At 34.8% G+C, this 23,224-nt stretch overlaps 2 protein-coding genes across 2 annotated transcripts; one reads left to right on the plus strand and one right to left on the minus strand.

The window, feature by feature from the left end:
- Positions 1-4,084: 4,084 nt before the first annotated feature.
- LOC128985223 (sodium channel protein Nach-like) lies at positions 4,085-12,511 on the plus strand. The gene is made up of 10 exons (XM_054404611.1): positions 4,085-4,215; positions 4,508-4,714; positions 5,259-5,436; positions 6,568-6,719; positions 7,246-7,390; positions 8,167-8,443; positions 9,131-9,184; positions 9,786-9,933; positions 11,243-11,352; positions 12,276-12,511. The coding sequence occupies exons 1-10, from the start codon at positions 4,085-4,087 to the stop codon at positions 12,509-12,511; spliced, it is 1,638 nt and encodes a 545-aa protein (XP_054260586.1).
- Positions 12,512-16,074: 3,563 nt separating this feature from the next.
- On the minus strand, positions 16,075-22,638 carry LOC128986818 (RNA-binding protein 7-like). The gene is made up of 2 exons (XM_054407356.1): positions 22,408-22,638; positions 16,075-17,057 (listed from the first exon to the last, which is right to left on the minus strand). The coding sequence occupies exons 1-2, from the start codon at positions 22,507-22,509 to the stop codon at positions 16,221-16,223; spliced, it is 939 nt and encodes a 312-aa protein (XP_054263331.1). The 5' UTR covers positions 22,510-22,638; the 3' UTR covers positions 16,075-16,220.
- Positions 22,639-23,224: the final 586 nt, after the last annotated feature.

Genomic DNA, 23,224 nt, shown 5'->3' on the forward strand with positions numbered 1-23,224 from the left:
TACTTCATCGAATGACTACGTACGGTCATGGACACACCAAAATTACAAAAAAACACGATCTTTCCTTTATTAATCTTGTAATTCCTCCTTTCAACTCGTAACGACCGGCACTACAATCCTGACGTACACCCCGAACTAGTCTCTCAAACCAACTGACTCCATCGACACCAGGCTTGCCACTGTCGTGCTCCAAAGTTGAAATTTTTTCCCAATTGGTCGTGACGCCAAATCGAGGGACAGACTTATTTTGTCATGGTAGTCAGTTTGCAATGACAATAAAATTATAATATGCTTTTTTTGTAAGTTTAATAACCATTGATGACATAAAAATATGGCTTTATATATTTCGGCATGAATAATTAGTCTAAAAACAGCGTGAAAGTTGGAAAATGTACCCTAGGGACACGTCATGGTCGTGAATTTTGAGACTTTAAAAATACGAAAAAAATACCTAGAACCTATTTAAAACCAAATAAATGTGTGTAACATGTTGCCCCCATCCCAAAAAATATTAAAACACATAATAATAAACTATAAATCCAGTATCTACGAAGTAAAAGGCCAGGGAAATGAAAACGTACGTTTTTAAATTTTCACTCATATGTTTCGGGTTGATGGCTTTGGTTTGGAACCATACGGTGGCGCTGCTGACTGCTGGGATATTATGTTATGGTGTATAATATTAATTTTGGTTTCTCTTTACAACCACTTGGACTCTCAACTGTATTTTTAGAGACTACCTGCACACTTTAGAGCAGAGCATATTATTTTAAGGGATTTTCACTGGGTGGCAGCTAGTGGCGCCGGACTTTCCGGGGGTCTGGGGTATACCCCCCAGTAAAACAGGGGAGTCTTAAATATCTTTTAATAAACTTTCCAATAATCTTTGCTTTTTAATAGTCCATATAATAAATATCTCACTTAATTACGTATTCTAGAACCTTGTAACTGGCCAAGGCTCCCTTCACAACCTCTTGGGCCAAAATCATAGCTCAATTTCAAAAGTGTTAGTTAACAATAAAACAATTTTTGTACACAAACATGTTTAAAATATCTACGTAAAACCATTGACTGTATAACACTACACGTAGTGTTATATAGTCAATGGTAAAACCTAAAATGACAATATAAATTTCCACTTTTTATTTTGACAGGTTAATATTTACACAATGTTATTTTTTAAATACTTTTTAAATTCTGATAAATTAAAATGATTGAGAATCATTAAAAATTACCATCCACAGCACCACCACCAATTATCACCACCACAGCCACTAGGCGACAAAATCTCAGCAAATAAATAGTAAACTCTTACCTTAGCAATCCTTAATATGGTTGTCCGATATTAATTTCGAACCCGTAGGTTCATCTTCAGTCGGAAGTTTAAGATGAACCTACGGGTTTGAAATTAATATCAGACAACCATAATAAGGATTGCTAAGGTAAGAGTTTACTATTTATTTGATTATGTAAGCAATCCAGAGGCTGAAATGATAGAAAATCTCAGCACTGTTTTTTTTTTTCAGTTAACCTTCGAGCGGGCGCTTGTGGAGTTTTCCTCCGCACTTGTAGTTTTTTGCGAATTTCCCATATAGGGAATAAGCTATTGTTAATATAATGCGTAATGGGTGTCGGCAGTCGTGTCCAGCTCTACACTTCACACGGACTTCATCCTTGGAATGCCCCTAAGCTATTCTTACCCCCAAATTCCTCCTCATTTTGTTGTCAGTTGCAATTTAGTGGTGCGGTGTCAGTTTGCGGAGGTTTACTCCACATGCGCCCTATCGCGTAATTCCTTTGCGCAGAGTTTATTTCTTATGCGCTATTGTCAAACTGCGTATATATTTTATACACACAAAATTATAAACATGTTTAAATGTATTATTTCATTTATAATTATTATCAAATATGTACATGTATAATTGTATTATTGCGGAACAAAATTCCACACACGCCCTCCCTCGTAACATACCTTTATAATAGAAAATTGCTCAATATGATATTTTAAATATTACTCATATAAAAGTTAAACAAAATAATGTTATTAACAAAGAAATTAGGTTTCTGATTAGGTTATTCAACATTTACATATAATATTTCGTTATTTCGGTATAACAACAAGTAAAATGGGTAAAATTTGTGCTATTTAGTGTTGCGGAATAAAACTCTGCATGCCCCGCTCCTGTTTTACTGGTGAAGCGCCTCCTCGAGGGTTAACATGTTATTTTTTGCCCTGCTTTAGAGAAAGTTTTTCTTCAACCAACATTTTATATCAACAGACAGAGATTTAAACATAAAGAAAAGTGACTATCAACATGTAAGCCACTTATAACGTGTACAATTTACAACAGTAGTTAAATCCCTAACATTAGTTCAAATTATTTTCAAATCATTAACTTATTCATACAAATTGAATTTACTACAGTTTATAGTGGAATCCGAACCACATTTTTGCATCAGGATAGTACTGCGGATAGTCGTAGTACTCACTCGTGCGGACGTTAATCCACACCAGGGAGTATCGCATCCACAGTGCATGACTATAAATATTCACAATTCAAGAATCCACGTTGTTATCAAGTTAAGTGGTACTGTACGTTGAATTTCATTTCTAAATTAAATGGAGGATGAAATACAACCATTATACGACATTTTCAAGGAACCAAAAAAGTCTATTCTGCCTGCATTTTGAGCCAGTTGCAAGACACGGTTATATATGCAGCTATAGTATTTTATAACTGTTTTACATGCTGATGAGCTAAATAATTTATGACAAAAAGTAACTCATAATCTTAATTTTACTTACGTAAGGGCAGAAAAAATATAAAATCCCTTTATCCTTTGGTGCACCCCTGTAGTATTCTTGAGTCATTTTATGTTTGTAAAAATACGTATATTTAGTAAACAGCTTAAGTAAACAGTTTTTTTCAAAGTAAATACTTTACATATTCGTTTAATTGAGTTAAGTTACTTAATTGTAGTGGATATACAAGCCCTAAAAGTCCAACTGAGACGGAGGGAAACCTTGGGTGTGTAGTGTTTAACCACTTCCAATATTTGGAAGAATGGTAGGTAAACAAAATTGATTTGATGACCCAAATATACTCTGTTGTTTTATCTTTAAATCATTGCAAGTTAGACCAAATGCACCTTCACATGCTGCAAAATTACGAATTGACCTTGGATATTTTCAAAATCCAAAATATGTAGCCCACTATATTTATAACTTTGGTTTTAATATACAGAAAACATCCTCATTATAATGCAAAGTAGGCCCAGAACACTATATAATAAAGGCCTTATACTGTTTTAAAAATATTGTTGAGTTCAATTTTGTACAATAATTCAACTTGTATGGACAGTAACACATGTAAAGGGCTGTTTTTACTGCAGTATAACAAAAATGTATAAGAGGCCTTATTGACTAATTTTGTGTGCAAAATACAATTTGTAAAAAATACAAAATTTTCTTTTTTAACACTTATACTTTCAAACATTTTCCTGAGACCAAGATGTATCTGAGACTTCCCTCTTATTCCTTGACCCCCAGACCGATGGCTTGCATCCCCTCTACAATTTGTTGGCTTTCCCTTTGGTCAATAATTTATCAAATGAATGCAATGATCTTGATACATAGGGATTACAGGATGCCCTATGTCCATATTGAGATAAGATATAAGTTCAAATGATTATTCTGAGAGTTGTATCAGAGTAAATATAAACCTTTTGTTGGTTAAAAGTTATTGCTTGTTCCGAGAAATGAAATTTTCACCACGTAAAAATCTATTAGAGAACGAGAACTTCTCTACCTGCTGAAAAATAAGTTTTTAACCATTCTGGAATGAGGTGTGTATATGTGAAGCTAACTTTTAGCTTATCAAATGTTTGCTTTGCCTTAATGTTAGCTTATAAAATGTTTGAGTAGCTGTCAGGACTAATAACTGGACCCTCCCTCCTGAATCAATAATATTACAGTAGAAGGAGTATGGAAATAATTTTCTATCCAACTCCAACATCACTACAGGCCCCTTCTAGGTAAAGGAAAACCAAATACGGTATTTAAAATTAGAAAATGCATAATGAAATGAGTGTGAGTGAACAATCAAAGAGCAGAGTGTCCATTGCTTTGTCGAGAGTTACTAGGGAGTTTTGTAACAAAACATCAATACACGGTCTAAAGTACATCACTGAGCCAAACCGCACCTTTGGTGAAAGGTAAGTTTGTTATTTAAATAAAAGTAATGCAGTTTGAAATAAACATATATTCTCTAAAATCACTTTTAGCAGTTTTTGTTTTTGGAAAATAAAGATTTAACTACCAAAACGTTTAGTAAGCATACTCTGTACTGTGGTATGAGTTACAGGAACTCACATGACATTTTTTTAAATTTCCGAGCTTTGGGATGCATTTCTAAAAATAAATGCAATGGAATCATCAAATCATTTTAACCTTAGATATTTTTGTGATAAATTAAATATAACACAACTAATTAATTGCGTTTATCAGGACCTACTGGATAGTAGCGACCATGCTGGTGCTTGTGTTTGCCTTACTCTTGATGATCAGTTTCTTTGGTGACATCATCAACACTCCCACCAGGGAGAGCATTCTACCTCACCAGTACCCAACGTGGCTTCTGCCATTCCCTGCGATAACATTCTGCAACTCCAACCTCATCTTCCTTTCCAAAGCCATGGACTTCATAAAATCCATGTAAGTTGCGGCTGTGACAAAGTCCTGTGAAACACATTGGTCGATTTAAAGGTAAAGTAGGTATCACAAGTCAACAAAAAACATCCTATAACTCAACGTCCAAAGTCTTAGGTCTGAATTAAATTAGATGTGTATGTCGCTTAAACACGCCATGGTATGGCGAAGATAAGTGAATAATGGTTGAATAAATGAGACGACAGCTTTGTTACTGACTAAGATCAGCAGGTTTCTAGGCCAGTATTGTTTATTAAAAGACCGATCATCATCAAAAACAGCTGCGTCTAGTTTTGAACCATTGAAAACATTCTGACTTTTCTCAAGAAAGAAAAACCATTCTGATCACTAGAAGAATGTTATCATTATTGTCTTTTGGATATTGAAGTAGACATCGTACGAGCCAGCTGTCACCAATTTATTGTTATAAAAAGTCCACTCACAAAACTGTGCTAAGATCAAATTTCTATTTTATCCCTTATTAGTTATTCGTTCTATGACAGGTTATAGACTATCAACTATTTAAGGCTGTAATAAACCCTTTCTGAAGGCTGGGTGGAGTGCCTGAAGATGTAAACTTTGATGACTTAGTACAAGACACCAAGATGTTTCTCTATGTGATGGGCTACAACAAGGATTCTCCCATGAATATCTCAACTCAGAGACTTTTCCGTCTACAACATCTTCTAGACATCCACAACAAGTCTTTTGAGGAAGCTATGTATCAGGTGAGAGTTCAGCAAGGTACAAATAGTATTACGCTACAAGGTCGGTAGGTGTTTAGGGTAAATGACAGTTCCCTACGAGGATTTCCGAGCGTGAGATTTCATGGGAGTTTCGTTCTGTTCCTGGTGTGTTGCATACTAACTTTCCACCACACTACCAGCAACAGAGAAAAGGATTTATTTATAAAAATAAACACATCTGCCTTAAAAAATAAGGTTGCGAATGACACAGAAAAAAATATAGGTACACTCAACCTTTTAATGTTTCATGGATAATAATTTTCAAAAAGGATCTGTCCAAATCATATTGTTTCCAAAAGATCACAAAACTTTTTGATAATATGTTCCTCTAGAACCAATAAACAATCCAATCGCCTCCATTTTTGAAATTTTGCTTGAAATTTTCAAAGGTAGATTCATAATTTTTTTTCTTTTCCTCATTTACTTCATTAGGTTGATTTAGGTTTATTTCAAATCGAATTGTTGGATCGAGAATTATCCCTTTGTTTGTTTCTCTTTCGATCAATAAAATATCTACTCTCTGGTGCTTCCGTTAGAAGAAAGACGGTGTAATTCATGCACTTTCCATGAATTATACCTTTTTCGGAAGGCATTTGCATACTTATTTCTTATTTTGTGGTGCCTTGTGTTTCTTAGAAGTTCACCAAACAGACAGAAGCCAAGGGCATGTGCATTGCATTGTGCAAGGGTTTCAATCTCACCACAGGCATGCCTGCAGCGGTTATTGCCCTGACTTCTGCCGTGGAGGACACACATTGGCACCACATTTGCAACCATTTTTCTACTTAACAGACATTTTTACACATTTTTATATATTTTTGCTGTGTGTAGATTTGTTGAGAGCCTACTCTGATGAAACTCCATACCGGTACCATTTTAAAAATTTTTATGTGCTGGTAATAATTTCATGATTGTGATCGGTAAATTTATTAAACTCCAGCTTAGTTTAATTCTTTTCTGTGAGTACTGTAACAACTTTCTCGTCTACAAATCAGCTACAGCAGGCTACTTACTGTGTTTAGTGTTGCGAAAAACTTTTAGAATTTACAATTATCTTTGAAAATTGCACACAGTCTTTCAGAAAGAAGAAATCAGTTGATGGTTTGCTTGCAGTTGAGTCAGCCTTGCTCTGAAATGCTGGTTTCTTGCACGATCAGAGGCCAGTTTGCAGATTGCCTGCAGATCTTTGAAACATCAAAGAGTCATTTTGGCTTCTGTTGTTCCTTTAATTATCAGATGTCGTCACAGGACAACTCCCCTTTCATGTAAGTAGACTAAAACACTGATAGAAAAATTAACCAACAAAATCTTGGAGTTTTAGTTGGTTAGCAGTTTGACTAAATTATATCCAACACAAATTAAAATATTGTTTAAAAAAGTCTAGGGGTTTAAAAGTAGACAATAGTTATTTGTTATTTGTGTAACAATGTGCACTTTGCGCTCCTATTACACATTATATTTTTCCTACAGTTACAAGAAAGCATATATAAAATTAGTCTTTCAAACAAAAACAACATGTTTTAGGTTAAATCCAAGCGTTGAACAAAAATAGAATGTTAACACAAAACAACAGGTTAAGTGGGGGTTGCGGATTTTTATCCCTCTGGAATTTTACCCCCTGGGCAAACGTGACGTCACAAACCAGGGGGTAAAATTCCGTCCGCGAACTTTTGAGTTTCGCGACATCAGTTCAATGGATTAAACGTACCCCCCAACCCCTACTGCTACTGTTTTAGCAGATTATGTAATTTTTTTATTTATATAAACTTGGTCATAATCATAACTGTACAGACATGTGCGAGCCAGTCGCGCTCGCCGAAACGCTTTTAATCAGCTGGATGCGTTCTCAGCTGGTCCAGAGAGAGGAGTTAGTGTTACAATGCAACCAGCTGTTAATGACTACTTTGCATCCACAGACCACAGCGCAGGGATCAAGGTACTGGTATGCTTCACTTTATATTGTCTGGTTTATAACATTTAAATGAGACAATTTTTTTAAATGGTCTAGACGTGAGTGCCAATGCCAGTTTTGTGTGGAAAAACACTCAAACACTTTAGGGGAAGAGTCCAAGCCCCTTTCCCAAATTTTTATTTTTTAGGGATTTTAAAAAGGACTATATATTATTGACTTTGGAAATCATACCTGAAAAGTATTAATTAGATACTCTAAGTTGTGTGCTAGCTTAACTTATAGTAGAGCAAAAATTACAGAGGATGATGGCTTTCACAAAGCTTCCTTTTAAACATCATTGTTTGAGCTGACAAGTAATATCTAACTCGACCTTTTAAAACCTGTAATATGATGTGTAAATTTAGCATTTTTTAAACACCTATTTCTGTTGTAATATACTTATAAATTTACCACGGTTTATTCAACCACCAACAAAATAGCATCCTTGATTCAACATAAAATATATAGGAGAGAATATTCCGTTTTTAAAATTTAAATTTAATTTAAAAGCTGTAATGGTGTAAATTTGGAGATAATTCCAGTTAAAAGTTATATACTTAATTAAGTAATTAAGCGTGTAAAATTACTAAGATGCAAATTTTAACTAATTTTAATCAACATTAGTGTGATGATGAAGTCAGTAAACTCAGATTTTAATAAAGAAAAGTAAAATAAAATTTTAAATTAATTAGCTCTCTAGTAGGGTATAGTTTTTCACAATTAATTGTTAGTTATACTGTATATTTTTGTGGTGTTGCAAGGTCTTGGTTCACAACTACATAGACTACCCCAGTGGACTGGAGGTTCGTAGTACGCTGGACGTTGGTCGAGAGACTTTTGTCAGTATCACACCAAAATCTCGATTCGGCTTTGAGGAATTACGAGAGCTGTCGCCTACATTACGCAAATGCTTCTTCCACGACGAGATCAAACTCAAGTACTTTGCCTACTACAGCTTCAAGAACTGTCTGATAGAAGCTCGCATGGACTCCGTTATTGAGACTTGCAACTGTTTGCCTTTCAACTATCCAAAACTGAGTAAAACCAATGTTTGAATCTTTTAAACACTTCATTTGAAATGAACAAACAATGAATAGATTTTTTTGTAATTTTTTAAGAGGGTTCTACCCAGGAATTTCAGTATGGCGGCTAAACATGCCTCTACTGTATATGGTACAAGCACTCAAAACTCTAAAACTAATTTGTTTCCAATGATTGTGTGCTTTTTGTGCTCTTAACATATCAGAGTTTGCAACGGATTAGAATAAATTTATGCTTAACCCTTGAAGCTAAAATCACATGAGAAAAAGGCTAATTTACGGATTTTCAAAAATATTTGGTAAACACTTAAAGAAACAATTACGAAGTTTCAGTTCATCGAGGCCATGGTTTGGATCTTTGTGAATATTTTACCGTTTATTTCAACTTGATAAACACTTAAATAATGCCACGAGGTTCTTTTTTGTAGGACCATGTTTGCGTGGTAACCAGCTGGAGGGTGGAACCCTCTTAATTAACTCTTTTTGGTAGGTATTTACAAACATGCTATTTATCTCAATGCTAATGCTACGTTTAACCAACAACTTTCTGATTAATATCAAGCACTAGATCCTCTCCAGTATCTATCTTGGCAAGCTGTGATGATTATTTTGATTACAGAAGTTAAAATAAAGTAATATCAAAACATGTCAAACATTTCATACAATTCTGTATTCTTTCTTTCAGATAATGTAAAAACGTGTTCACTTGGAGACCACATCTGCTTGAAGAAATTCACGAGTAAGTATAACATAACGTATGTAGTCAAATTCATGAACAAATGTTCTGGTAAATTTGTCACATCACAAAACATAACCCACCAACACTTTGTTAGGGTTTTATCTATTGGAATAGAAATATAATGGGATGTAAAAAATATACAAGAGTTAATGTAGATATTTTTAAGGATATATAAATGCTTCTATTGACTATTAAAACACTAGTGTTTATATTGACACTAGTGTCAATGATTTTACTGAGCCAAGTGTATTAGACAGGTTCCTAACATAAGGCACTCGCAGAGCAAGAATATTTGACAAGTGGTCTACTACCGCTGCCGCTACTTAAATAGTAGTTGCTAATTTCCGAGCAGAGATGCCCACACATTTGTCACTAACTGAGCAGTCTGTTGTTGCTTTGGTGTGTGCAAAAGACCGACATGGAGCAAGAAGCAACAAGCATTGACGTTCGCTGAGTAACAAAGTAAAACACCCATTGACCCTGTGATTCGGCAAGTAACTGCTCGGCTCCCTGTGGATACCAATGAGCGGACCCGTATACAGTTTAGGATTACCACTGTATGGAGACCAAGAAAAGTAATAACAAATCGTCTTTTTATCAGATGACTGGGACAATAAGTCGGATAGTACCATAACAGTGATGATACAAGGCTCTCACATAGACTGCCTGGAGGAATGTACCTACTTCAGTTACGATATCTCATCAACAACGGGAGATCTAGAGGCACCTCAGTTCAACGGAATCACCAGGTTTGTTTTGATAACATAGCATTGAACACTTTAAACTAATACTGTTAAAGCTAAGCAGTTAATTGGAACTCACCTCAATTAATGGGCGTCCATCTAACTGTTCCATTGGGGGGATGGGGGTACTTGAGGCACAATCCTTGATAAAAAGGGGGGTTCAGGGTCCTCTGTTGGAATATTTTAAAAATGTATGTACAAAATGGTCAGTTAAACAAATTTTCCTTTATGTACCTACTGTATATTTATAGATGTTTTTGCATAATATTTTCAATTTGTGAAAAAATTTGTTGGGTCTTATAGAGGGGGTCTTTGCCCCCATTGCCCATATTGACCCACACCTCAATTGGTGCTCACCTAGTACTGTAATGGTAATAGTATTCAGAAGGTTGCCATTTTGATCCTGAGAAGATACAGAAGCTTTATGGTGGTATGAAACTGGTCCCAGCTGTTTCATTGTGCTTATGCGCCAATTGAATTTTCTTCTAGTATTTTTGTAAGGGAACGGTCAAAATCCTGGTACCTATCGTTACTATCTAATGTCACCCGTTTGTTAGATAGCATCATTAATTGATAGCTCAAGGACAAATGGCATCTGGGTCTACAAACAATCTTGCTTAGAATAGAACCACGAATCTTTAGATTTGAAGGCAAGCAAAAATGTTTATGTTTAACTCTTCTTAACACATTCGTGGCAGCATGGGGTCAACCGCTTCTACACTGAACCCTAATGTCATCCTGATGGGTGCGCTCGCTCCTAAGCTACAATGATTTATTTTTAAGCCTGGATTTGAGCTAGAAATCTGAAACTTCCCACTGCTCAATAGTATATACTGTATATTTTATGAGGACGTGGATAGTGCTTCTTCGACGGTAGGCGTGGTGCTCTCAGTAACTAAGTCACTAATCAGTGTCAAGGTTGAGCACTTGCGCAACTGTTTTGGTGTTAGTTTCTCTTGCGAAATGTCGAACCCAGATGATCCGGACTCTGTATTTAGTGACGGGGAAGGTGATTGGACAAGTGACGATGAAACTGACGTTATTAGTAAGAATGTGAGTGATAAGGAAGATGTGATGTTAAACTTTCAGGGAGGATGGCCATGAGGTACACGGAAACGCCTCCCGCCACAAACGTATTAATCTTTGGGCTGAAAAATAAATGGTCCTAGATAATTAACCAGCTGATCTTAGTCAGTAACAAAGCTGTCATCTAATTCATTCAACATTCATCGCTCACCACTTTGACGTGTCAACGTAAAAAAAAAATATCTAAACTCATTGCTACTGCTTTTTAAACATTATTTTTTATGTTTAGTGGCACAAGAAATGCCTCAAAGAATGAAGTGGTTGTCCATCTTTTCTACGACGACCACATCACATCGCGACATCAACGGCAAACATCTTACGCTCAACAGCACCAGTTGGGTAAGTGTTTTTATAATTCAATGATTTGTAATTCTTGTTCTACACATTATAGCAATAACAACTATCACTAATTTCCTTTCCTATGTATAAAATAATAGTAGAACATTTTATAGTTCGGCCGCTTAGAAAGCGACCTCCTCCAGCATTGGTTTAGCATAAGCGCGCAGGTCGTTTTCTAAGCGGCCGAACTATAGTATGTTGTTTGTGTTGTATATTCAGTAAAAAAAATAAAAAAAATTATTGATCCATTTCTATTATTAAAAAAATATTTCATATTAGATGAGATTCTGTATAGCCTAATTTACTCCATGTTGGTGGAAAGTTTAGATACTAAGGTGTAAGGCAGGATAAACTTGAATGAGTTCGTGAACCAGCATGATCGGGCGATGGGAACGGGGGTTTATGGGGTAAAAAATAGATTTTTCTCATTTTTGACCCTCAAAACACAAAATTTCCCAATTTCTCTCTAGACCATTTTAAAGAGCCAAAAAAATTAGTATATTGAAGTGTTTATGTGCAGTTATTGGTAACGAAGAAAATTTAAAAAATTGTAAATTCAAAATTCCTATGTTATTCTTATGGAGAATATTGTAAAATATTGTAGTTTGCTTGTTTATGGATATATTTTGATCAAACTTGGCAAATTTATTCATTGTATACTAAGCTATTAATATTTGAATAAAAAACATACTTTATTAGCCTCCCTGTAGCAGCAAACCTAGGTACACGTTTAACCTAATGTTATTTAAATAAATTTAAATGTATATCAATTCAGGCATGGAAATTAGTCTGCAGGTTTGCTGCGGCGGGGGTATTTATTACTTAATACTGATATTCTAATAATAAAAAAATTATAGTTCAGAGCAGTAAACATAAATGTAACAGAAAACTACTGACGAACTTTGTTTTTATGCATTTTACAGCAATGGTAGGAGGAATATTCGGACTGGTGTTAGGTTGCAGCGTCATCAGTATTATTGAGATGATATATTTCTACACCATCAGGTTCCTACAATATCTACGCTCTAGCACTCTACCGCATCCTGCCCTAGAGGAAACTGTGAGTCCGCAGAAAATAGTGAAACCTCCTACATTAGTCAGACCATACAGACCCACAACAGGAAACAATGTACCTGCTACAACGGACTTCATCTTGTAGTGTGATGTGGTGAGACTATTGTTAACCAAGGGTGTCCAGAAAACCAAGAACACCATGAAAAGGTCTGTGAATTTTACAAGGATTTTGTTAAGAAAAGAGACATTTTAAATAATATTCATCAGTCTAGGGCCGAACACCTACTCATTGTTAGGGTTCTGTTGGTTCTCTTTAAGAAAATGAATGTTGAATAAGAAAACCAGATGGTTATGGGTGTTGCCCATAGTAATTCCGGTAGATAATAACATTTGAATAAAAAATATGAATGAATACAACCATGCAGAAAAGTAAATTAATAAAGCTTTAAATGACTGTAGTTTTACTTCCCTCTCCCAACATCAAGGGATGTTTTCGGCTATTCAGAACCTACATTGTTTGTACTACCGTTCCAAATATTGAATTCTTGTGTTTAAATTATTTATATTTAGTGATTGCTGAAGATGATCCAGCGACAGCCTCAATGAATCGCTTCATTTTGTTGATGTAAAAAATCAAAAGTTCTACTACATTATTTGAATTAAAAACTAGCTAGCTCTTTGCCTTTGCTAAAGCACCCATTGGTCCAATCTTAGAATCTACAAACAGGTTGTAATTTTAGTGAATTGTGATTGAAATGTTATTTTCATTTATTAATTCTTCAGTCAGGATTTTCCAAACTCACAATACAGTACTTGCATTAATAGCTGTGAGATCTGCATTGCAGTTGATGCTATAAATAGCTGAGTGGACATAGTGCTCTACTTGTAATCGGAAAGTTACTGGTTCAACCCTGAGAACAAGTAAATTAATAAATGATCTTGACTTAAGAACCATCTGATCTTAGTCAGTAACAATGTTTCCATATAATTCATTCATACACTCATCCTTCACCTTAAAATAGGTACACACCATGATGATGTATTGTAAAAATGTAATCTAATCTATAATATGACCTGCAAGGTTGGACAGACAGTTATAGATAGATTATTTTACAGTGAGTTTATACTTTACAAACAAGTGACCAGAAAAAATCTTTTTTATAAGTTAACAGATTAAAAGGTTAAAATAGTTAACCAATCAAAAAGTCTACGCCTGTTGATGGAAAGTGTGAAGTCTTCTATACATTTTGAAATTTTCAAATATAGCCGGATCAACCTAACCCACCACATATCCTCAACTTGACCAGAAGAAAATTATAATAAAAACTATGGTTATAAGATATGAGGATATATAAAATTAATAATTTGGGATGGCAAATGTGTTTATTTCTTCTGTAAAAAGGCATGCGACCATTAGAAGTAAGTATAATATAAAACATTGAACAAAAAGAAACACGTACAGAAAAATAGAACTCATGCCCTATCCACATACAAATTAAAAATTAAGACACAATGTTTATTTATTAAAAAGGTGTTTTTATACTTAAAATAGGTATAATGTAGCTTAAGGGTGTTTGGTAAAAAATGTTATGTATTTTTTGTTATTGTTCAGTTGTACTAAAAATTAGAGATACAAATATATAAGACAAAATTATTTATTTTGAATATTAAGCGAGATATAAAGCTTGAAAGTAGTAAATTTTTCATCTTTGGTACAAGTTCACAGGGAGAATGGGTAATGCGATTCTCACCAAAATTGACATTCAGGTGTGTAAAAATAAGATAATAATCACTAACTATTTAAAATTATAAAATTTTAACATTTTTGAAAATTTGGTTTTTTATAAAAAATTTAAATTAAAATTTTTTTTATTTAAAAAATAGCTGTTTGTTTTTGGAAAAAAATTATCTGTACCGGTATGTTGGAATTTAAAAAAATGAGATATGTTAACTCGTTTGGGCTGTGAATTCGTACCTTTAATGCCTTGTGCTGTCGGAGCACTACTCGTTGAGAGTGTGTACAGTAACACCGGGGCTTTAGAATACAACGATGAACGTATTCTTTCAATGTTAAAAGATGTTTATAATTACGGGATGTTAAAGCACTCTACAGCCCCGGTGTTAGTGTACACACTTTCAACGAGTAGTGCTCCGACAGCGCAAGGCATCAAAGGTACGAATTCACAACCCAAACAAGTTTACATATCACATTTTTTTAAATTTCAACATACAGGTACATTTTTCCCAAAAACAAACAGCTATTTTTAGACAGTAGTTAGTGATTATTATCTTATTTTTCCACACCTGAATGCCAATTTTGGTGAGAATCGCATTACCCATTCTCCCTGTGAATTGGTACCAAAGATGAAAAATTTACTACTTTCAAGCTCTATATCTCGCTTAACCCATTGGGGAAGGAATTGATGCGCTACCTGCAGCACCTACTGGCGGCAATTAATTTTACCGAATTTGTAGACTTTTACTCTAACTGCTGTAGAAAGAAAACCTTAGGTAATAAATTAATAATTCTTTCACCATTTTGTTCACAGTAAAATTGTCTACAGAAAAGTGGTAATTGGATAGTCAAAGTTCTAAACTAAATATATATATATATATATATATATATAAAGATTATAAAAATAAAAATTTTAAAAACAATATTTTGAAAGTAAACTTGATATACAAATTCCAAGATTAATCCAGACACCAAATAACACTACTATTATAAAGTTCAATCGATTCCCTACGTAGAAAAATCAAAAGTTGTGTGCTTTTATAAGTAATAACATTTAAAGAAAATTGTTTGTTTACCTTACCGCAGCTGATTTTCGTGTGATATGTGGTTTCCATGGCAACACAAAATTGTTTGTTATTCGCTAAAATAAATGAGTAAATACGCAAATCAAGAAGCAAGATATTTATAAACATTATAATAGTAAGAAGAAACAAAAAGGACGAAAAATAATAATAACTAAATAACTAATGGCGCTGCCTAGCGGTGACACGAGCGGCACTTGTAAGTCGGCCGCCGGGCCTGCAGCGGCCGTACGAGTAACGCTCGTAAGTCGGCACCAATGGGTTAATATTCAAAATAAAAAAAAATTACCTATATAAAAGTATTTATAGTTTTTAGTACAATTGAACAAAAACAAAAAAATCAGACATGCAAATTTACCACCAAACAACAACACAACAAGAACCTACATTTTTAAGAAAAAGATGTTATTTTTGTCAAGAGTACGCAGGCTAGTTTGTTGACGAGAGTGGGGTCTGACAATTTTGGGGTTGTTTAAATAATGACAAAACTACCAAAATGAAGGGACAGGAGCAAAAATGCAAATGACCTGCAGCTAAAATAAGTCCAATAATATTTAACTTCAATGACGTTAAAAAGACTAATGGTAAAACACAAAACCTCACCTTAGCTGGGTTTCCTAAAACTAAACAGCCTTAAATTTTATTTCCAAAAGGGAGGATGACTACTGATTTAGATAAACAGTGTGACAGTTGGGAGTTCTTGTCAGTCCCTGTTTTCAACTAGAAATTGGTTTTTGAATTAATCATCAAGCCAAAGACCTCCCCAAGGCTAGGTAAGTAAGCACTTTGGGAAAAATTAACACACATTTAAAAAATACTTCTTAGAAATAAATTTGCTTAAAAAACCTAAGATAGAGTGTATTAGATAAATTATAAATTTACCTTACAATGTTTTACTATTTACATTCCTGAAAAATTTAATATCTCTAAATACATAAATTTTCAATATATTCACAAACAGAGGAAATGATGCGTTTTAAATCCTTCATGTTAAAACATTACACACTATTTTTACCAATAGTCATTAAAATTTGAAATCAACGGCTTCTTCTGTCTCTCCTTTCACGTTCGTGTGATGATTTAGAGGATGAGTAACCTCTATCATGACGCCTATGACTGCGATCATCATGATATCTATTATCAAGCTGACTCTCATGACGTTTATCATGGTAGGGGTGGTCTCTTCTGTTTCTTCTCTCTTCGTAATGATCATTTCTTCTGTCCTTCTCTGGGGAGTTACGTCTACCTCCACTCATATCCTGCATACTCGGGTACATACCAGGGCTCATCATACCCATAGGATTCATACCCATAGGATTCATCATACCCATAAGATTCATTGGGCCCATTGGACCCATGGAACCTCCTGCAAAAGAAGGCATTCCCAGTCCCATTGGTAACATCTGATTTCCCAATTGGAGCAGCTGTTCATAGTTGGCAAAACCTGGAACATTCTGCGTTTCTGAGTAGTTTCTTGAATCTCTACTTTGGCTAGAGCGTCCTTGTAGATCATTCCTCATTGAATGACCGTTGAGTGAACTTTGTCCTCGCAATGCGTTCACTTCAGCCCATGACGAAGGTTCCTTGCTATCTTTCTCCTTATCTGAACGTCTTTTATCTCTGTGATTCCTTTCTTCTATTCTTGGAGGATGGACTTCTTGCTCAGTGAACTCTGTTATGTGAGTGTCAAGCACTGGAATGTGATGCAGTCTGCTACGACCAGACAGGTTTAAGGGTCTGTTAAACAGTTTCTCTCCTCTTAACAGTTCCAAAGCATAAGGCACAGAGCATTCGTGCTTAAAGACAATAAATGCAAACGATTTGGGTCGTCCATTTGGATCTCTTGGTCTTCGAACACTTTCCAAAGGACCAGCCTGCAACAAATTTTAACTAGAAATAGGTAGAAACCCCTGTAAAAAAAACCCCCAAAAAAGTGAAAAGTAACCCCCCAATCATAATAAATTCGTACATGACTAAGCCATATTGGTTGAAGGGGAACACCAATCTAAAAATTCTATCTCTAGAAATTTCCAAATTTTAGATTATTGTAAAGAAAATGGTTTGGGCATCATGTTTAATGTTTCCCTACTTTTTTCCTTAGCATGTATTAGCCTAAAAAAAAAAAAAAAAAAAAAAAACTGACAACTATGCACTGTTTTAAAGTATTATTATTGTTTAGGTGCGTATTCTAACCCAAATATTAATGATAAATAATTAGTGAAGACTAGAATGAGATGCCTTATTTACGTAGAGCCTTGTTACTGCCTAAGACCAGCTGTTTCATGAGCCAGGACCACTATTTATTGAAAATCGAATGATCAAGACAGCTGGTTCCAGTTTTAACTATCAAAAGGATATAGGTAGTAATGTAACAAAAACAACAGTTTTTAATAGCCTAGGGCCTACATGTTTTGCAGGTGTAAAGTAGTTCTTTACCCCCTAATAATTTTTAGCCCCTTGGTCAAACTCAAGTTGTAAACTTCAAATGTAAGCAATTGCATGTATCGTAATTACATATCATCGATTGATTTAATCAGTTGTAGCTTATTGTTGCATTCTCTGGTTAATAGTTTGACATAACCATAGTATAATGTACACAATAATACAATGATTAAATCACTTACTAAAATACTGCTTGTTTGCATTAGCAAAATTGAAAATAAGTTAGAAGCTGTTTTGAGAGGTTACCTTTACATAAAAAGTATTGGTTTCTGTTTTCTAATATAGTTTGTTAATTCGTTTTGCAAAATGATGAAAAATATATAGTTGACTAAATGGCAAGTGTCTTTTTTAACCCTCTCTCATTTTCCGACCTCAGCTTCATCTTGGTCGTGAAACTTAAGTTTGGGTGGTGTATACAGTAAAACCCCTCATATCCGGCCTACATGGGACCGAGCTCCTGACCGAATAACATTTTGGCCAGATGAACCAACCTATTATTAAAAAGACAATTTGTATCTAATTACAACTTGTGATTGGTTAAAAGTAGTGTTTAAGTCTCTTTTGAGAATCTACTAGCTTAACTGGGTAGTGAAACCGAAACCGCTAAAAATGTATGAACAGGAAACAGAGAAACCGTGAGATAGCTCAAATTATGGAGACTACATGTACAGCATGGGAAATATTTTGGTATCGATTCCGGGAAGTGACGGGATAAACGGAGGACCAGGAATTCCGAGGCAGGATATTAGGGGTTCTATATATAGGCGTGCTGTATAAGAGTGACCTTCATATAATACCACAGTACCCAAACGAAACTAACAAGGCTACTTTTAGTAGCCTGCTGATACCAACCATGATTTAAGTCAGTCTGATCAATCATCAATTATTGAGATGGGGACGCCACCTAGGTGCGTATTTTAACCCAAATATGAGTAGGTGTAAGTCAGTGTTCCATGACTCCACCGTAAGTGAAATAAACAATGGTTGGGAGGGAAAAGGGGACTGTATATAAATATTAGTACGGTACTAGTGCTATTTAACATTTTTAGTGTGAAAAACAGTTTTTGAGAGATAAAAAAATAAGTATTTTTGTGAGATCAAAAATGAAGTATTTTTGTGAGATCAAAAATAATGTATTTTTGTGAGATCAAAAATGAAGTATTTTTGTGAGATCAAAAATAAAGTATTTTTGTGAGATCAAAAATGAAGTATTTTTGTGCGTCCAGTCACCAGTGACCGGCGATTTTGTACGTCATTTTTTTTAAATGGCTGGAAACACAGTTTGCGAACTGGATCCTTATTTCTTAAAACAAAAGATAAGATTTTGCATTAGGCCTAAACAAAATTTCAGGCCCTCGGGTGTACCTAGGCCTACTGACATTTTAACTGCACTAAATGTGTTTAAAGATCTTCTCATAAGAAAACCTACAGGACACCTTTTATGAAAGCTTTGCCGATATATAAATTATTGGCGATTGTTACAAATCATCTGTCTTGGTTAGTCAAGCGAGAATATCCAAACCAAGATACCATTAACAAAAGGTCGACATTAGATAATACCAGGGTTTGGACTGTTCCCTTAACAAAAATAAATAAATGACACAAGCAAAGATATAGGCTTACATGCTAGCCTATAAATCTTTATAAGTAGTATCATATCATTAAGTATCATCATTAACATAGCCTGAAATTAACTACTCGGTTCACTATAACCTACCCTTTACCATCCAAATCTAACCTATCTTCAAAACACTTAATACAGCCTTAAATCCGCATAAAGCCCGACCTGCCTTCCTCACATACCTAAATAAGATGTGATATTTAGTAAACTAATGCTCTAAATCGTCCTCTAATCCAGCTACTAGGGGGTTTTGACATGGATATTTATAGGCATATGTACTACACACTCTTCAAATCTCACTTGCACTTAGGAATAATATCTGTGGGACAGCAGCGGATTGCTACATCCATATAGACTAAACTAAATACTTATGAAAATGGCGTTAAGAATCATCGAAAATCTACAACCACAAGATCATTGTAAACCATAGGCTACTTCATCAAAAACAAAATCCTTACCGTACCGAACTTTACACCCTTGATCGAAGCTATTTAAACCTCCCAAAGCTTAGGGAAAACTTTCACAAATATAACTTAAGAAGCAAAAAAATAAACTACGATATCCAACAACGCAGATTGTAAAAAACCAGCAAAACACCACAAATCATGGGATCAAAAGTTTTTAAGAGTCCTTGGAGCCTAGACATAACTCATAAAACAATTTAAAAACTACAAAGCAAATTTCTAATCTCACAGGATACTAGATATTTGTATTACAATCACTTTGGTATTTGAGTGGCTGTTTGAAAATAACAAAATTAACATTGCTCTTAAATGGCGGACAAATCCAAGATGGCCGTTGGCTTCCATGTACTCCCTTGGAAATACATTCCAAACAACGAACAACATTTCTAATCTCACAATAACTTATTTACATTCTAATCATTTTGGTGTTTGAAAAACTATTTTTGGATGATAATTAGCTCTTCAGCAGCGGTTTGAAATCATCCAAGATGGCCGCTAGCCTCCAAGGACTCTTACTGCTCTCCCAGAACATATAAAACTAATAAAATCTACAAAAAACTTTTTTCAAAACACTCAAAGAATATCTAATCCAAAAACCATATTTCAAATCAGATGAGTTCTTCCAAGAGCACACTGCTCACCATAAAAACAGGCCTCAAAACAAACCCACAATACACCATACACACACACACCAAACACTACAATGACACACCATTTCATAAGAAAGTATTCAAGTAAAGCAATCAGGGGCTTCAGCCAGGGTGGGGGCCTCAAAAGAATTTTTTTTTCTCGTGGAAAATGAACTTTGACGATAACTTAATTCCTTAGAATAAAGAGAGATTTTTAAGCCACACTTCTATTCTACTGATCCCCAAAAGATCTGCCCATTGAAAAATTGATTTTGAAGCGATAACTTATGCCAAAGTGATGTTGATTTTACCTGGAGACATGACAGCCAATGTTTTTTTTTACCTAAACTGAAGTTAACGAATTTTGCCCTATACCAGTAGAATTGCTCAATAACTAAAAAAAAAAAAAAAAAAATTATTTAAGCCCTACCGGTAGTGTCCTAGGAATCGCTAGGGGCTCAAAAGCGCATTCTAAAAATCCGCAACGATGACATCATAGTTTAGTTCAAAATTCCTCCGTTAACAGCGTTGTAGTAGAGAGCACAGCGCGTAATTTTTACTTCACTGTTAGGCCTAGTTAATTATAAAATTAAGAAAGATTATAAAAGTAATTTTAAAATGTAGGTAGTGTTTCAATTATTAAATTAAACTGTCATAACCTAACCAAACGTGCTGATAATGAAAAAATCGAATGAAGGTTTACTAATCCAAAAAATAGTTTTGTTCATAAAATAAAATTATAAACGCCTAAAATTCAATTTTATAATTTTTTAATTATAAAATTAAACTGTTATAACCTAACCAACCAACCAAACTTGCTGATATGAAAAAAAATTTATGACAAAAAGTTAGTGCTGCCAGCGGGATTCGAACCCAGTATCTTCGGTTTATCAGCTCGGTACGCTATCCACTACACCACCGAGGCCGATGACTGAATACCGTATCGTTGCGGTAATGGTGTTCCCTCAAGAGGAGATCTGACAGCTCTACTACAACGCTGTTAACGGAGGAATTTTGAACTAAACTATGATGTCATCGTTGCGGATTTTTAGGATGCGCTTTTGAGCCCCTAGCGATTCCTCTAGTGTCCTAGCCTATATTTGCCAATATTCTTAACATTTGTACAATGACTGAATAAGTTAAGTAGGCTAACATTTAAGTTAGTCAATACTTATGCCTACCCAGTAGGCCCACCAGCAACATCTTTAAGTTTAAACTGTTTTCGACTTGTCTTCTTTATTTACAAAAGTAATATTTTAGTCTAACAATTTAGGGTTAAAAATATAAGTTTGTAATAACATAGGTATATAGTATAATATGACATCAAAATAAAAAATTGTAAAATAGGCCTAGCCTAAATTTAACTGACAAAACTTTTTGTTACTTAAAAAACCGGGGAACCGGACGTTTTTAAAACGAGCCAAAAGTGCCGACGTCCGGCCGACCGGACGTTTTTAGAACGAGCCAAAAGTGCCAATGTCCGGCTGACCGGACGTTTCGTAATGATTGAACAGTTGTCATAACAACCGAATGGATACTCGGATTCTTTTAACCCATATATTAACATTGAGTCGAAAGTTACTAGATGCGATACATAGATTTTCGTTGGTCGAAATATCGAAAATTCGATTTTTACAAAATTTTAACCTAAAAATCGCCAGATCGCGCTCGGCATTTTTAGCGCGACCTTCGGGAAAAATCATCGGCATTTTTTGAGCGTTACTTTTATTTCTCGCCTGGCACTCTAAGGGTTAAAATCACCGAATCACTCGGTGAGAGTAATTTAACCGAACCAGGATAGAATAACCGAATTGTTCTGTTTAGCATAAATAACCGATTGATTCAGTTATTTTCATTCGGTGATTACCACCACTAGGCTATCAATCCTCCAATGTTACTTTGTTAGGCCTAGGCTATCTAAGTTATGTTAGTTGGGCTAACTTTTTAGTCACATAAACTTTCAACCGTAAAATTTAAATATAGGCCTACCCTGTGAAGGGTTAGCAGGCATTTACATGCATTGAAGTGTGAACAAATGAAATGTTATTACATTAGCTTATCAACAAACCTGAAGAAATAGTTCATATAAGACTTCATCAGATACTTGGTCAGAGATATTTCCACACCATAGGGTACGCTCGTCGGACTCATCTCTGTCCATTCTCATCATGACTATTTCACACTTGCTAATAAAATAGCAACTAGATAATGTTACTAATTATTTAAGTTTTAAAATGTTAGAAACATTACTATTACAAATAAATTTCTAACCTATCTAGATAAATGTCATCATCAGGACAGGAGGGGAGGTGTGTAGTGTTTTTTTAAGTGTTTTTGACGTTTTTGATTTAGTGTAGTAGTAGTAGTAGTGGTGTGGTAGTGTTTACATTTTTTGATGTTTTTCAAGCTTTTTTTGGTGGTTGCACTGAGCTATAATTCTAACTGGATGTAGCACTGAATGTCAAAGATGCGTGTCGCCAGCCGCCATGTTTGCGTGAGTCTGGTGTCATAAGAAGCCATATTATTGCTATAACTATTATTATACTTGGCTTAAAATACCTACTTTGTATGGTCGCCATTTCAAAGAAAATTATTAAAGTATTAAAAGTATTCAATTATGACAAAAATACTCACTGCTATACCAACCTAGTTATAAGAAGCCATGTTATTGCTATGGTAAGAAAACTTACTGCTATACCAACCTAACAAAATCAGCGACACGCTTTTGACAGACTTCTGCCATGGCAGTGCTACCTCCAGGTTGGCTCGTAACAGTGCCATCTAAATCTAGGCAACTACCCAACTACGTTGACTATAAACTAAACTTTACCATTGAGTATGTTCTAGGTGCATAGTAAAATGGTAGGCAGAGGATACACGTCCGG

Source organism: Macrosteles quadrilineatus, unplaced genomic scaffold, assembly GCF_028750875.1.
Source record: "Macrosteles quadrilineatus isolate MER2022 unplaced genomic scaffold, UCM_ALF_1.0 Scaffold_2__2_contigs__length_208266976, whole genome shotgun sequence".
Classification (NCBI taxonomy): domain Eukaryota; kingdom Metazoa; phylum Arthropoda; class Insecta; order Hemiptera; family Cicadellidae; genus Macrosteles; species Macrosteles quadrilineatus.

Coding starts and splice junctions, on each gene's coding strand:
- LOC128985223 (XM_054404611.1), top strand. CDS start 4,085: ATGAGTGTGAGTGAACAATCAAAGAGCAGAGTGTCCATTGCTTTGTCG. Junction 4,715..5,258: donor ATGGACTTCATAAAATCCAT/GTAAGTTGCGGC, acceptor CCCTTTCTGAAG/GCTGGGTGGAGTGCCTGAAG. Junction 8,444..9,130: donor TTTCAACTATCCAAAACTGA/GTAAAACCAATG, acceptor TCTTTCTTTCAG/ATAATGTAAAAACGTGTTCA.
- LOC128986818 (XM_054407356.1), bottom strand. CDS start 22,509: ATGATGAGAATGGACAGAGATGAGTCCGACGAGCGTACCCTATGGTGT. Junction 17,058..22,407: donor TATATGAACTATTTCTTCAG/GTTTGTTGATAA, acceptor AATTTGTTGCAG/GCTGGTCCTTTGGAAAGTGT.